At 39.5% G+C, this 17,190-nt stretch overlaps 1 protein-coding gene across 1 annotated transcript; it reads right to left on the reverse strand.

Annotated features, from left to right (window-relative positions):
* Positions 1-1,242: 1,242 nt before the first annotated feature.
* Positions 1,243-16,411, reverse strand: LOC103477753 (uncharacterized). The gene is made up of 7 exons (XM_017309690.2): positions 16,311-16,411; positions 13,353-13,423; positions 10,122-10,217; positions 6,151-8,058; positions 5,551-5,714; positions 5,130-5,242; positions 1,243-1,421 (listed from the first exon to the last, which is right to left on the reverse strand). The coding sequence occupies exons 2-7, from the start codon at positions 13,420-13,422 to the stop codon at positions 1,274-1,276; spliced, it is 2,499 nt and encodes an 832-aa protein (XP_017165179.2). The 5' UTR covers position 13,423; positions 16,311-16,411; the 3' UTR covers positions 1,243-1,273.
* Between the last annotated feature and the right edge of the window lie 779 nt (positions 16,412-17,190).

The raw sequence follows: 17,190 nt of genomic DNA on the forward strand, positions 1-17,190 counted from the left end.
TGAGGTGGCGGCAGTAACTACTAATGTAACTTGTAACAGAACTTAGTTGCTTTCCAAATTAAGTAATCAGTAAAGTAACTAAGTTATCAGAGTAATCAGTAATCCAATTAAAGTTACTTTTTCAAAGTAGCTATGCCATCACTGACTCTGGCAAAGAAACTGAGTGAACGGCCAGAATGGATATATTGTTGTCACTGTGTAATTCCATGACCACCCAGTCAGGACGGTCAGCAAAGTTATGGTAAAAATACCAAACACTACGCATCTAAGGTTGGCAGCCCAATAATAAAATCAGAAATAGGATACGGCAGTAGTAAAATCTGACATATCTGTTTTACTACGTAGAGGGAAAAGCTCACGTTTGGTAAGGTTCAGCTTATACACAGAAATATGACCAAATTAGCTAAACAGATCGAGAGAAAAACTCAGCGAGGCTGATGATGGGGAGATAAAAGATCGTCTGCATAAAGCGATGCCTTATGTTCCATGTCATTGCTCTGAATGCTTGATATCTCCTTACTGATACTAATTGCAATGACGAGGGGCTCTATGGCCAGATCAAAGAGCAGGGGGCTTAAAGAGCAGCCCTGATGGGTGCCTGTTGTTCATTTAAATGGTTTTGAGGTGTGAAAATTGGTACAAACTGTAGCAGACGGTACAATTATTTAATCCATGAAATGACTTTTCCCCGAGAGCCGAATCTACTTAGGACTGCAAAAGGATAGTCAAAGAGACAAAACACTGTTAAGCATCCTTCTAACTTTAAAACATGAGGCCGACCTTTAATGAAACCTGTTTGGCCTTTTGAAACAACTGATGGTAGAACGATTTCCAGCCTGCAACCAAGAATTTTGGCTAAAATTTTGACGTCTGTATTCAGGAGAGAAATAGGCCTGCATGAGGTGATATCCATTGGATATTTCCCCTTTTTTTGCAATAAGTGTGATACAAGCTTTGTAAAATGACTAAGGGAGGGATCCTTGTTTAAAGGGAGGCCTAAGCTGTACAGAAAGTAGGTTTGAGGAAAGATTCTGATGGGATACCATCTGGACCTGGGCTTTTGTCAGATTGCATTGAGTTTGATGCAAGGGAGACTTCTGACACCTTGTTTTCAAATTTTAGAAATAATTTGCCTTGGCCTAGAGCCCTGCAGCAGGGTTACTAATAGTTTATCGGGCTTGTCGCCGTGGACATAAAATTTAGATTTGTTGTTTAAAAGCAAAAATTGATGACACAGTTGAGTAATCCTTGTTGAAACTTTAAGAGAACAGTGTTAGTTATAGGGCCAAACAGTCATCGGACGCTTACAGATGAAACTGTAGTATGCATTTTTCTCTTCTGCTTTCCAGCTGTCCGTGGCTGTTCTTTGTGGCAAATGCACCGCTGCTCCTGAATTATGGGGAATCCCTTTCATCCAGAAGCTTTAAGACAGAAGAAACATGAACCTCAGAACATTTATAAGATAAAATTTGCACAGCAGCTTAATTACATCAAACTGATATCTGTCCGCATCTAGATGTGACAGTTATAATTGTCTCTGTATAAATAAAAACACACTTGAAAAGTAACTAGACTTGCAGTAAATAAATGGTGTTTTACAAACTTGGAAGATTGGATTTTGGAGATCAAAATGTTTTAAAAATCAAATTTTCTGTTTTGTTTTGTTTCTCTTCAGTACAGTCTACTGAAGAGACTGTAGGCAGTACAGTGTATGATGTGATGTTCTATTTTCTCTATTTGTGAAAATATAAAACTAATAAAAATGTTTATTTTAAAAAAATCTAATTTTTTAAAGGACTTTCTTGGCTCTTGTGATCTTTATTTGACTTTGAATGGAAGGAAAGGGGGTTGCGAGAAAGAGGGAGGACATGTGAAAAAGGTCAACAGGTCAGGACTCAAACCTGTGATAGCTGCGTAGGCTCAGTCTGTTTGTTTTTACTGTTCAATCTAAAATTATTCAACCCCAACAGCAATTCAGGGTTTTGGTACATCTGAAATTTTCTTAGATGTTTAAGAAATAAATGACACTAATCCAAATTCAACATAAAGAACTACTTCCAATGATGAAGTCTAAAAATTACTCATCCCTCTGAACAGATTTCTTCATATGTTTGCAAATCAGGGGGTTTGTCTTGATCACCCCTGATTTAACCAATGAAGGCCTTCACCAATCCTGTTTGAGGAAGGACTTAATGTTTCATTTATGCATCTTACAATAATGGCCTAGTCAAAGGCTTTGTTAGAAGGTTTAGAGAAGCCTGTTACTTTGCATAAACCAGGAAAGAGATACAAAAACATAGCAAATGACCTGAATGTTCATAGAGTTACAGCTGGAAGAATAAAACCCAACTTTAAAGTTACAGGGACAAAGGCTACGCCCCCTAGTGGCAGAAACAGAAAGCCGCCAGATTCCCAAGGAGGCAGGTGGTCAAAAACCATCGACTGACTGCTAAAGACCAGCAGCAAGGATTGGTGGCATCAGCCACAGAGGTTTCAGGTCCCACAGTGAGGACAGACTGAGGACTGAAGGTCTCCATGCCTGAACTCAACCACCTGCAGCACCACTGACCCAAAGGCACAAGAAAACCCAGCTGCAGTTGCTCATAGCTATAATAGGAAGATAAAGAACGTTTTTGTTTTTCCACAACTGGAACTTCTTGAGCCTGATCAGACGTCTGAAGCTCGTGCTGAAAAGAGGAAGCCCAGTAAGCCTTGACATCATTGGACGTCCAAACAGAACAATGAACCCAATCATGTCTGTTACACGCTCACATTTTCTTCCGTCTCCTGATTATTTGTTTTTATTTTTATTAATGGCACATTTGAAGGTTCACTGGAGGGTGGCGGGTCACAGTCAGCCCAAGCTTTAAAGGGAACCACGATTAGTTGTAAAAATAGATCTTATTTGGGAAATATTTATCTTAGAAGTAAAAGCAATACCGTAATAATACTGTAGGTTTTTTTAGTTTTTATACATTTTTATAAAATATTTTCACAGGAATGTCGCCATATTGTTCACGCTGCAATGCATTCTGGGTAAATGACGTGTAACGGTCCGACTGCCTGGTTCCTCCAGCCAAAACAGTGATGGGTACCGTTATTAAGCCTTTTTAATTTGAACCGGAGCGCATTGAAATCAATCGGACCGTAGAAATCACAAGAGGTGATGAAGATGAGAAGGAGCAAACGGAGGAAGAGGAAGAGTTGGCCGTAGGAGCTGCTGCTGCCTTCAGCTTCATAATGAAACAATGAATGACACGTACCTCTGGTCGGACTGTGTGATCTAAGCAAGAACTTCTGTAGCTCTATTTCCGGTAAGGCAACAGCAGTTAAGGGTCCGAACTTTGTTCGGTGTTGGTAGTGGTTTCACAGTACCGCTGTTCCAGCGCCATTAGCGCTGCTTGTCTGGAGCGCTGTATCCGGTTCGGCACCTGCTGTGTTGTGTAGAGTCCAGCGTGGTGGTAACAGCCACACCGGACTGTTACCACCGACCCGAACCTCCATGGATCCAGTCGGATTGGTGATGTTTAGCTCCTGTTAGCATCTCAAAGGGCATCCAGCTCGTTAAGGTAACGAGGTACCTTAGAGCCTTCGTTGGTTCTGCTGGTACAAATGAGTGGTGTGGAGAAATGTCCAGGGTCCAGATTAGGTCCTCCGTTGTGTTCCTCTCCGGCTCTCGCACAGCGCTCTCCTTTCTTTATGTGGGAAATGATCCAGATTCGGTCTCATTGTTCATTTGTTTTTATATTTTTCATCACAGCCGATAGTGACGCAGTGTGGCATTATCTAAAATGGCACCAGTCAAACGCAATATGATAAACAACTACTGAGGTAAAGTTAGCCTTCCTGTGTTTACTCTGTAGACTCCAGTACAGAATGGACCAAAACGTGTCGTCAACCCAGCGGTGAAAAAATGGCGACCTCCATGGGTGAAAAATATAACAAAAGATGTACATTTTTGACGTAATTACGGCGCATCACAAACAGCAATTTTTTAGGTAATAGGAAAATTGCAACATATTTCGGCCAACATGTCCAACTAGTCCTGGATGCTTTTAAAACTGCGCTGGTGGCACATCTGGGGTGAATGAGTGATGCTTGGCGTGTTTGGAGCTGCTGCAGCAGCAGACCTTTGTTAAGAAAAATAACTAACACTACGGTGAAGAGAACCTTCACCCCGGGACGGATCAGCCCAGAGGGGAGCGTCGGATGTTTTGGCCAGGCTGAAGTTTGTTTTTTGTTGTTTTCACTTTTGGCAAAAGCCGGAATTACATTTGGTGTTTTAGGAAAAGAAGAGAAATAACTACATATTAAAGAAAAAAAACAACAGTTGAACTGAGCGTCTGACGGACGAAGGATGGTGTTGGCTGGCCCTTCTCTACGGGATGCCAGCGGGTGACGGGACTGTGAATGGACGCTTAAGGTAAGCAGCACCACGTTGTGCGTTCCGTTGGGTGCCCATTTTGTTTTGTTTCCCCCTTTTGTTTTTGTTCGTACAATCATATGTATCTATTGTTGCAGCCCTAATCTCGTAACCAGTCTACTCTCACCCTAGAGTAATGAGCTAGGGTGAGAGTAGCGGTACATGACATGTCTCACAGTCCACCAAGGTTTGGTTTTAGAAGAAGTCCTGGGAGATCCTGGAGTCGTTGTCACTCAGTATATTTTACTCTTCTACGAGCTTGTGGAAAATCTATTTAAATATATTTACATTTCTACCTATGTAACCTTTATAAACAATATTTTTTCTACATCTTTGTTAAAACTGTCACCATGTTGTGACAGTTTGGTATGAGCCAGATAATCTATGTAAAGATCGACCCCCTTCCACCTCCTCCCTGACATATTATTGCACTCTGAAGAAATGCACTGTCCCCTAAGAAGAGGCTGACCAGCATCGCCACACTAGATTGTGACTGACAGCGCTAAGACCCGCCCCTGGGCTCTGATTGGTTGTTTCTAGTTAGCACTCAGAGCATTGGGAGAAGGCAGAGGAGCCCAATTTTTCACATCTTATCTGATACCAGGTTAGGACATGACAACAGTTTCAACAAATATGAAAAAACGTTTCCTACAACAGTTACATACTGCAGCTTTAAATGTGCATATTTTTAGATAATAGTTCTTACTCGAGCGTGTTCTTGCGTCCATCAACCCAGACCCATCCGCCTGGTGTACGATATAACCCTATCCAGAATCCTTTCCAAGTTTCGTGGTATTTGATTTGAAGGGTGATAAATTCCTGTGGACAGATTTTATTTTAGGCTGTCATAAATCTTTGTTACATCAGGCTATCAATCAATCAATCAAGTTTATTTGTACAACACATTTCAGCAACAAAGCACTTCAAAGTGCTTTACATTATAGAAACACAAATCTACAAAGTCACGCCTCCTCCTCTTTTGTGTTTTCTATTGTGACTTAAAAATTTGTAATTAGGAGACGCTGATTCATCTAGTACGTGTGACACAGTATTGTCAAGCTATTAATCTTCCAGAAAATTCCAGATTAGTTTTAAACTTCAAGAGTAGTGGTGGTGTTTTGTTTTACCTGCTCCTGCAGATCCTCAATTACAACCAAATCTGAACCAAATTGATGGCACCACTTTCGACCTAGATCCCAGGTCATCGAATTTTTTAAATCATCGTGAATCCAGTAGCAGTGTCCCTTGTATAATGGCTCCTTTACCCTGCAATCCAGACACCTTGGTCTCACTAGACAAGGGGAAAGAGCAGAATTAAGTGAAACTTTGGTAAAATAATGTCAAAAAGAAGAAATTTTATTTCTAGAAGAAATCCATGTGAACTTAATTAACATTTCAGTCATCAAAATTACTCCAGCAAAGCTTTTAAAGGTAGAGTGCAGATCAATATTGGAAGGTGATTAAATGATGATATCATTCTAGTCAGAAGTGGCGTACCACAGGGTTCACCAAAAAACAAAAACATTCTCTGAAACCAAAACTTGGCTGTAAACCTGCTGCTAATGAATTACTTTTACTGGCTCACTTTGCTGTCAGAAAAGTGACCTTCAGCACTCTACCTGTGATAATAACGGTCAGCTATGTCTTCAAAAACTGTTTATAACAGAATATTTCAAAAATAAAATGAATAATCAAAAGTTTCAAATGTAAATTAGAAATATAATTACTATCTTGAGGACAGAGCTCTGAAACTGGAAATGTTTTAAATCTGAAGACGTAGTCGTAGAAGGTCTTCAGGGTATCTCTCTCTTTGCATTGAATGTCTGACTCCTTTATCAATACGCTCAGCTTCTCTTTCTCCTTATTCAGCTCTGCTTTCCCTTTGCTCAGATCCGCTTTCTCTTTGTTCAGCTCCTCTTTCACTTTGTTCTGATCCGCTTTCACTTTGTTCAGATCCGCTTTCTCTTTGTTCAGCTGCTCTGTCTTCTTTCTCAGATTCTCTGTCTCTTTGTTTAGCTCCCCTGTCTCTTTGTTTAGATCTGTTTTCGCTTTGTTCAGATCCGCTTTCTTTTGACTAAACTCCTGTTTCTCTTTGTTCAGCCCTGCTGTCTCTTTGCTCAAATCTACTTTCTTTTTGTTCAGCTCCTGTTTCTCTTTGTTCAGCTCCGCTGTCTCTTTGCTCAAATCTACTTTCTTTTTGTTCAGCTCTTCTTTCTCTTTGTTCAGCTCCAGTTTCTTTTTATTCAGATTCCCTTTCTCTTTGTTCAACTCCTCTGTCTTCCTGCTCAGCTCTGCTTTCATTTTGCTCTGGTTGCCTTTTCTTTTGTTCAGTTCATCTTTCTCTTTGTCCAGCTCCTTTCTCTTATTGCTCAGTTCTTTGTTCTTTTTGTTCAGCTCAGTTTTTTCTTTGCTCAGCTTGTCTTTGTGTTTGATCAGTTCATCATTTTCTTTGCTCAGCTCCTTTTTTTCTTTGCTCAGTTCGTCTTTGTGTTTGATCAGTTTGTCTTTCGCTTTGCTCAGTTCGTTTTTCTCTTTGCTCAGCTCCCTTTTCTGTTTGCTCAACTCGTCTCTCTCTTTGCTCAACTCGTCTTTCTCTTTGCTCAGCTCATCGGTTGTTTTGCTCAGCTCTGCTCTCTTTTTGCTCAGATCATCTTTGATTTTGTTCAGCTCCTCTTTCTTTTTGCTAGTTTCCTTCGTCAGCCCCTTTTTCTCTTGGCTCAGTTCTGCTTTCAATTTTTTCAACTCATCTTTCCTTTTTTTCAGATTCTCTTCTTCTTTGTTCAGGTCCTTTGTGCTTTTGCTTAGCTGTTCTTTCTTTTTATTCAGCTCATCCTTCTCTTCCTTCCACTCCTTTGTCTTTTTGTTCAGCTCATTTTCCTTTTTTCTCAGCGCCATTTCTAAATTGTTTAGGTCGACTTCCACTATTTTCATTTCCTTTTTATCGTTGCTCACCGTCCTTTTGTCTTTGCTTAAATTGTCATTTTCTTTGTTTAGTCTGTCTTTGTCTTTGCTCAGCTCTTGTTTGTCTTTGCTAAGATTTTCTTTCTCTTTGCTCAGCTTGGCTTTGTTTTTATTCAGCTTATCTTTCTCTTTCATCAGCTCCTTTTTCTCATTACTCAGTTTTTCTTTCTCTTTTCTGAGATCCTCATCCTCTTTGCTTGTCTCTTTTGTATTTTTTCTCAGATCCTCTTTCTCTTTACTCAGATCCTCTTTCTCTTTGCTCAGATCTTCTTTCTCTTTGCTCAGCTCTTCTTTCTTTTTGCTCAGCTCTTCTTTTGCTTTGCTCAGTTCCTCTTTTGCTTTGCTCACCACATCTCTCTCTTTTTTCAGCTGCTCAGTCATATACTTCAGCTCCTCTCTGTCTTGGCTCAGTTCCTCTTTCTGTTTGTTCATCTCCTCTTTCTCTTTGCTCAGCTCGTCTCTCTCTTTGTTAAGCTCCTCTGTCTTACTGTTCAGTTTCCCTGTGTCTTGAGTAAGCCTCTCTCGGGTATCCCTCGATCTTACTTCGCTCAGGTGTCTGTCTCGGTTCACCTCCATCAACTTTTTCTTCATCATTTTTTGTTCCTCAATCAGTTGCTTATTTACTCTTGCAAGGCTTGTGATATTTTCCTGCCGACTGGCCGCATTCAGACTCACTATAAAAACACACAAATTAGTCAGAAAGTCATTGAATCTGTCTGTATCAGAGAAGCATCAAAATGTTTCAGTTTCTCTCTCAAACCCTTAGAACATATTCTTAGGATAGGTAGTCCTGCTTTCTCTCAGAGACCAAACACATGACTATTAGGCCAACTGGTCTCACTATATCGCCCCTAGGTATGAGTGAGTGCATGGATGTTTGCTCTGATAGTATCTGTGTTGCCCTGTGATGGACTGGCGAACTGTAAAAGGTAAGGTAAGGTAAAGTAATTTTATTTATATGGCACATTTTAAGCAACAAGGCAAATCAAAGTGCTTCACGTGAATTAAAAGGAAATACAAACCAAAGGAAAGGAAAGAGCAAAAGAAGAAAGAAAATAACATCTAATAATGTTGATCCAAAGTATATAAAACTAGATACTCTTATTCAGGGTTGCTAGATAAGCAAGTATCCTCTGGTCCAATTCTTTTTCTGTGTTGGAAGAATAGGAGTCTCTCTGCATAGTAAACTAAAAAGTAAGCTAAAAAGTATAATATTGGTCTAAATAGTGAGTATTTCACAATTTCTAAAAAATACTGATAAACTAGAGTAATCAAAAACTAGAGGTGTGACGATTGATCGACCACCGATCATGATCGGTCGATTTCTGTGATGTATGATCGGTGATCGCCGATCACTGTTTCTTGTTGCCGATCACCAAAATCAATCACCTGTATCTCACTTCGCAGCCTGCGTGTGCAGCTCATCTCCTCTATCCTTCACACTGCGCAGCGCGCGGCAAAAAATCCTGTCATGTGGAACTTTAACGCTCTGAGTGAATGGGGACGTTTGCGCGTTGTGGCAGAAAATTACTTCGGGGGTGAAGCACGGCAAAATGCATCAACACAACAAATCTAATATGACATTTGAAAAACAAGTGCTTGACGGAGTTTGGCTACATCGAGGCTCAACGCAGGGAAAAAGGACGTCCGAGTGGCCAGACAGCAGGTAAAGCAGCACAGCTACCAACACTCACCCGGATGATTAGCATCACGGTCAGAAAGCTAAACAAATAACCCGAGAAATAATTCAAGCTGGCGGTGTAAGACGCTGGTTCTGTTATTGCTCTTGAACCGCTGCTACGCGCTACAGGCAGTAATATTTCACAGACGTAGCTCTGCTCAGCATCCACCAGGCAGTGTTGTTCCAAAAAGTGAGTACTCCACAAATTTAAGTTGTTTCTCTGGATTCGAAGTTTGTTCTAATTCCTTATCTGGGTTGAAAGTCAGTACTCCAGTTTCTAAATAATAAAGGGGAATGAAATTAAAAGAGGAAAGGAGACATTAGAACCTGAGCTGGTGGGAGTATATAAATATTGAATGATGGTTTGTCCGCACATACTAAACTACGCCTTTAGCTCTTCCATAAAAACTTTAACACCTTGACAGGTTTCAAGCTGGGCAGCATTAAGTTGAACTGATTCTTGGTGACACTTCAGTGTCCCTGATTTTTTGTCAACCCTCAGATCTCCTCTTACTGCTGAACACTTGCATCCTAATGCTTTAAAAAATCAGTGGTTCTTAACCTGGTTCGATCGAACCCCAGGGAGCCTCTGCCGCAGAGGTAAAGACACACTTGTGTAAAGTCGTGATGACGCCCCGCTTTGCCATCACTTGCTGCAGAGGATCACGTTACATTGCTTAGCCAATCAAAGGATCACGTTACATTGCTTAGCCAATCAGAGCTGCGGAGGAGCCCTGATTGAAGGAGCTCCACTCTTTTTACCAAATTCTATAGTCTAAATCTGCTCCCTAGTCGCATCTTTTCGGGGTTGCTACTGCCTCTAGTGGCGTGGGGGTGGTAGCACAGCTAAAATAATTACATTACTAAATCAGAATACTGCAAAGTATGTTGTGTGTTGGGGGGTGGGGGAGTGGAGGAGGAGGAATAAGAAGGGTTCGGTGAATGCGCATATGAAACTGGGGGGTTCGGTACCTCAAAAAAGGTTAAGAACCACTGCTCTAAATACTTGTTATAAAGGAAGAAACTTAAAATATATTCTGTTGAAATGAAACTCACAGTAGATGATGTTTGCAGCCAGTATGACACAAATCAACCCCAAACACACCAAAAACAGAGAAGAGAGCTGGCGTGTTGATGGTTCCACTTCTGCAGCTGAAAAAAAAAATGGAATCAATAAGTTATTGATTAATCAATCAATTAAGTTTATTTGTACAGCACATTTCAGCAACAACGATGTTCAAAGTGCTTTATATCATGAAAGCAGAAAACCATCAAACACATGATGATGTCACTATTTGTGAAACCAGAAACAGATATTACATTTTGTCAAGTTCCATCATTAAAATCTTCAAAACACATCGAACATGTTGGTCAATGTTCCAGTGATTACTGGTCAAAAGAAGTTTTAAATAGGTGGGCGTCTATCCTTGTTTTAAAGGAACTCAGTATTTCTGCTGTTTTGCAGTTTTCTGGAAGTTTGTTCCAGATTTGAGGTGCATAGAAGCTGAAAGCTGCTTCTTCATGTTTGGTTCTGGTTCTGGGGATGCAGAGCAGAAAGAGTCTATTTTCTGAGCAACAAGGAACCATTGTAAGGACTTTAGAACTTGGGTGATGTGCTCAATCCTTGTGGTTTTAGTGAGGACACCAGCAGCAGCATTCTGGATCAGCTGCAGCTGGAGGATTGACCTTTTAGTCAGAATTGTACAGACACTGTTGCAGTAATCAATGGAACTAACCTTAAATGCATGGGGGAGTTTCTCTAGACCTTGTTGCGACATTAATCCTTTAATCCTGAAAATGTTTGTCAAGTGATAGAAGGCTGACTTTGTAACTGTCTTTATGTGACTGAAGCTTCAGGTTAGAGTTCATCACTACACCTAGATTTCAGGCCAGATTTCTAGTTTCTAGCTGTAATAACTGAAGTTGTGTGCTGACTCTAGACCAGGGGTGTCAAACTCCAGCACTGGAGGACCACAGTTGTTAGTCCTGTCCTGCAGTTTTTAGATGATGTGCCACAGGCACAAAACACTGGAATCAAATGGCTTAGTTACCTCCTTATTAATTAGTAAAATGCATTTATAACTTATTTCTTTTTAGGTTGGCCAGTTAAACTACTCCCTTGTCCCAGATTAAATCTAACACACACAGAAGTTGTTAGAGGTGCTGATGTTTTTAGCAGGAAGAGGGCCCCTTAGTCAGATTCTGCTCCAGGCCTCATCAGCCTTGGACTGGCCCTGCACAACGAGTTAAATCTGCTGCATTGCACAGAGATGTGTAGCAAAAGGGAGATTTAATTCAATGCTGCTAATGTGGCTTTAGTAGCTGCTCCATTTCGTGTCTGTTGAGTTTTTAACAAGGGGACACAGAAACTATTTTGTTTGGCCGTGTTTATAGGACGAGTTTCTCAGATCTCCGCGCAGTCTCACACATTAACTCTGGCTGACTAAGTGGACAAAGCATTTGATATGGTTTTATGCATCATGTAACTGCAAAAATAATACTAAAAATAATGATAAAATAATATAAAATCAGCATGATGCGTGACTCCGAGGAGAGTGTGAAAGCTCCTCACCGGGCTGAACCTGCATGATGAGGTTAGCACTGATTCGTTAACCACTAACGCTCCTGCCAACCCCGACCACAGACATGAACTTTATCAGCGCAGACAGAGCCGGACGCTGGGCAGCGTGTTGAGATGGAAAAATTCTTGGTCAACAAAGACAAATCATTCTCACCGCTTGCTCAACATGCACCTCAGAAAGCGCGACTACAAGTTATTCCTGCAGTTCACGTAGAGCGGAGCAACAAGAGCTAAAGCGGTATGGTTTAAACTCCTACATTGATCAAAAACTCTGGAAAGAATCATAATTCCTCACAGAGAGTTGATGATTTTTTTTTTTTTTTTTTTTTTTCTTTTATGTATGGGGAAGAAAGTGAAAAATGAGGGTGGAAAACGATGAAAATTAAAGTGGAATGGAAATGGAATGGAACCAGTTAAAGTCCGCGGGAGGGCAGACTCCTCTAACTATAAGTTAGTTAAATTCTGTGTGGGACGGCGGCGTCCTCTGGTAAGGGAGTTTGTTTTTTTTTTTTTTTTATTTGTTTTTTAATTTTCTCTCTTTCTCGCTGTTTGTTTCTGTTTTTGTTTTGATTGTGTGAAGCACTTTGGGATGCCTTGCTGCTGAAATGTGCTATACAAATAAAATTTGATTTGATTTTGATTTGATGTACATATCCATATAGGTCAGTCTGTGTCCAATTCGAGTGAAAGGAGGAATGCGCGATCCGCGCTGAGGTTAACTTAATCCAGCCGCTGCAGCGCGCAGAGGCGCCAGCGGTGTGGTTGGTCCGGCTTTAAATGCATAAAATATAAACCTATGTTCTATAAACATATCTTTTAGGAATAAATCTGCTCTGCCAGTGAAACGCTCAGCACAACAGAGACTCTTGCAATCCGGCTTTAAAAAGCGATTTTTTTATTTTTTCCTAAAAACATCAACAAGAAAGGCTTAGCCTGGCGGTGGCGCTAGTAAAGCATGGCGGGCCACCAGGCCTATAAATACAAGGGGGAAAACCTGATTAATGTTACAGACTTGGTAGATTGGAAATAATCACTGCCAGCCGTTAGAGATGTAAGGAACTTTATTCTATGAACACAGTAAATAAGTCATATTCATGATGACTCCCGTTGGCTTTTTCCACATCACATGAGGTCCTTTCTATACAAAAAGTATCTAGTCTACTTTTAGCTTTCTTAATACAACAAAAATAATAATATCCAGGCTATTTGGAATCCATGTCATTGCCAGTGATCTTCAATACATCACTCTTTAATAACATGATGACGTCTTTTGGTGTTGTTTCCTCTCCCCCATTATTTTGTTGCAGTCTTCTGAGCCGGGCCGTAACACAAGGTTAAAAACATTTTTGTTTAGAGATGATTATTTAGAATAATAAATTAAACATCACTAATTTTAGACCACACTAAAAATTGTGTTTATTTTTCCCTTATTGCACCACTGCAATCTATCTATTCTCCATTTTATGTTTTCATTGTGTAAAGGACTTTGAATTGTTGCTGAATTGTGATATAAACTAAACTTGGCTTGCAGAGAAATTTCTCAGATGATACAAGAAAATTAAAGCTCAATTTTATATGTGATATAAAAACAATTCCTGTTACAGCCCATGTTAAGAAACTATAACTTCCTATAGAAGGAATAAAAATGTGTGAAATGCTTTTTGGTAGCATTGTTACTTTTTAATCCTCAAAAACTGTAAACTTACATTTAAGAGGATGTTTGTCATTGTTGACACCGACTGTAGAAGAGCTGTCTTCATCCCTGCTGTTCTCCATCCTTCACGGGAAAAATAACAAAGATTTAGATGTTATAAAATGTCCAACAGCTGCTTGAGCGATCTCAGCTGCAGCTCATGGAAAGCAGGCGGGTTCTTCTTCCTCTTCTTCAAAGTCTTCAGGGTGTGATGCAGCATCTCCATCGCTGCTCTGTGGTTCATTTCTTTACTCCAACAGTTTTGGGAAACAAGTTTCTGCAACAAACCTTTCATGCCAAGAAGCTCTCACTCTGTCTCATAAACAGTTCTGCAATTATCCTGTCCTTGGTTATAAAATATATCTATTCACTCCATAAGGGTTTACACTCTGATGCATAGAATATGTTTCACTATCTTTGCTCTTGTAGAAGATACTTTAACAAATCGACCACAGTTACTCATTTGGTGATCAGACCAGCTGAACTTTGTCCTTCCAACATAAACACAGAAAAAGAAATAACTAAGTGATCATTGGTATAAAAGGACAAATATTTCAGTGTTGGAAAATACATAAAAAGATGTGATAAAGCCTAAGCCTTTCAATTAAAATAACTGTTAAAATAACTGTCTCTTCCCACTCTGCATAGAGTCGGTACTGTTTGCTGATGTTTCTAAAAACATTTATTTTCTCCTTTAAAAAGAGAAGAACTATGTAAGAACTATGTCTGAATAGAGCAGATAATGTTAGCTAAGTTATGATTTAGGATAATAATTTTATCTATGTTCAGAGGTGAGTACTACTAGTTGCATTTACTTCAGTCATTTTTAGGATGAGTAATATTATGAACGTCTGATAACCTGGAGTAGATTGATTCTGCATTAATAGAAAAAGACTCCAGAGATTGGAAACATTAGTTTCTTAGATTTCTGTAATGTATGATCTAATGTTTATGCAAATCTGAGCATAAATACAAAGCATTTTATACATGTCACTGTTTACATCATCATTGTTTACTTCGTGTCAGTGAAAATGGTGATTTAATTTGAACATAGCATAAACGTTTATGTGTATTGACTAATTTAAAACCTTGTTTACTCTGCAGCATTCCTCCCACTGGGCATCTCTTCTTGAAATCCCAGAAGAATCAGGCTACAAAAATCAGCTCAGCTCTCTCTTCTTCTGCTGCCTCAGAAAAATGACAACGCGTTTCTGTTGTAAAGTTATGAAGCAGCACATGGAGTAGGACGTCTGGAGGTGGGGCTCAATGCCCTCCACCGCCACCAGGTGTCCCCCTGCTCCAGGCCCAGCAGGGTCAGTGAAAACCCGATCACTTCCGAGGAGAGCGGAGCGAGGCCGGGTAGAGTACAGCGGGACTGCCGAAGTAGAGCCAGGGGAAAAGGCGCATAAGTTGTTGACCTGCTCTGCTCATCGTTACTGTTACAGTCCGTAATTTTCGCTATTGGAAACAGCAATGCGCCTAAATCACATATGTCAAAGTCAAGGCCCGCGGGCCACATCCGGCCCGCAAATCAATTATCTATGGCCCCCTGAATGATATTTAATTACTATGAGAACCGGCCCGCAAGCCAGAGCCGCCCGCTCGTGTTTTGCCCGCAAACACTACATTTCCCATAATGCAACGGTAGCCCGCGAAGTGACTACAGCGCGCCCAAACGGCTTCATTATTCATTATTCAGAGCCTCACCCCGAACATTGATGAACTTGTACAAAAGATGAGACACCTCCAAGTATCAGGCTCAGCCTCAGACAAGTTTATAAGTTTCAGTTAAATTTTTACATTTGTTTCTACAAGACGTGATTTTTCTTTGAATGAAGTATTGTTTTGTCTGTGTGCCATATATTTTTGTATTTTATTTTATTTTATTTTATTTATTTTTCAGTTGAATGGATTCAGGTAAAATTGCAGATAAGAGCCATGAGAAAGAATACAACTGATTTGATTTATTTTTTTACTTTACTATTTGAAAGCAGTGATCGGTAGGATCATGGAGCAGCACAGTAATGCATTTTCAGTTTATAATGCATGCACTTTGATTTATGCATTTATCTTGATATTAAGAAACATATTTTGTTTTTAAAAACAATTAAATTTGTTGCTGTTTGCCTCTTGAAAAATGTTTTCCCTTGAAGTTACTGACAGAGCCATAACAAAATATTGCTTTATTCATTTAATCGTTAAATAATATACACTGTGTTAGGTCTTGGTTCAATAGGCTATGTGCAATCATTTCAATATGTTTTAATAAACATTAAACCAGTCCGGCCCTCGGCTTGTAGCAAATTTGTTTTTTTGGCCCTCTGTGTATTTGACTTTGACATCCCTGGCCTAAATGGATGGAGAAATAATCAATCTGGGAGCTGATTGTCCGCTCTGACCGTTATTTATACAGACCGGAAGGGCGTCCATTTAGCAGGTGGACGGGGACTGAAGTTTCTCAGTGCTGCGCTGGGCACAAGAGTAAACCCACTTGGAATAGCCTTAATTTGGGGTTAATACATAAGCAACGGATTTTACTGTTGAATATTGATATAATAGTGTAACTGTTGTTAGTCATTTCTATGGCAACGGACTGAGAAAATGAACGAGTGGTTTGGAGCTGATCTTCAACGGTTTTTCTGCGTTATTTTCCCTTTGCTGTGGCGAACTGCACTAGATTAATGATACCTACATCTCCAGGTTTCATTTTGTTAACCGAATTGTTTTGAAGCGGAAGCGGCAGATAAACGGTTGTCTTTTTGTTCTCCAATGTTGTGCGCATGCCCGAAATTAAACAATAACATGCAACGTGTTTATAATAACGCTATTTAGTATTTAAGCTAGAGACAGTAAACAGTCACTTCTAACACACAAAAATATCTTAAAATAGTATCTTTGTTAATAAAACACCGTCCTGAACTTACACACATTTTTAAAAATGAGACATATGTTACTTGTGCTCTTAACCCACCTGTGAAAACAGATATCAATATTCAGTAATGGCGTTGCTGCGATGCTGACTTCTTCTTCTTCTGTGGTGGTTATTGGCGGTTGGCAAACAACGACATTGGTGCATTACCGCCACCGACTGGTATGAAATGTGTAACAGAATGACACTAAAGATTATAATCTATTGATTTCATTTGACGAAATATTACCTGATTAATTTTACTTTTCAAGTTATTAATGAACAAATAAATAAATAAACTATAGATTTACTTTAATTCTACTTAAATCTTAAATCAACTTATCTTTTTTCATCATAATTATGAGTGTAATTAGTTGCACATCCTGTTTCTCTGAAACACAGTGCTGTGTAGCCCACTACACCCAAATCTGAGGCGAGAAGTAACTGTCTCTTCTCCTCGTCCTCCATTTACATCTCATTTCTCTAGTTTTTGATTGGATTTTATAGAACCAACATTCTTTTCTTTCTTCCTCACATTGCTTTTGCATTTTCTCCTTCATTTTCTGTTTTATTACTACTTTTGTTTTACTAAAACCTAAAACTAAATTTACAAATCTATGTGCCTCTTTTTCAGTCTCATCTGCCATTTTGTTCCCTTACAATAATGATCCAGTGCCCATAAAAAGTTGATTAGGTCCATAAAATTTATATTCTGAATGTTTCTTGAATTTCTATTAAGATATTTGGTCTGTTTTCTGAATTGTCGCATTGCAATCTGACTAATGATGAACTGGAATCTGAATAAATTACTCATCCTAATGGTATTAGTTCTTCAACTCACTTAAAGTCTGATAATATTCTGAGTATTTCTCATGTATATCCTGAAAGTTAATTTATTCTTTTTCCTAACTTTGATTAAACTCTGGCACAACAAAAGCAACTC

This window comes from Poecilia reticulata, chromosome 16 (assembly GCF_904066995.2).
Source record: "Poecilia reticulata chromosome 16, P_reticulata-male-v2, whole genome shotgun sequence".
Classification (NCBI taxonomy): domain Eukaryota; kingdom Metazoa; phylum Chordata; class Actinopteri; order Cyprinodontiformes; family Poeciliidae; genus Poecilia; species Poecilia reticulata.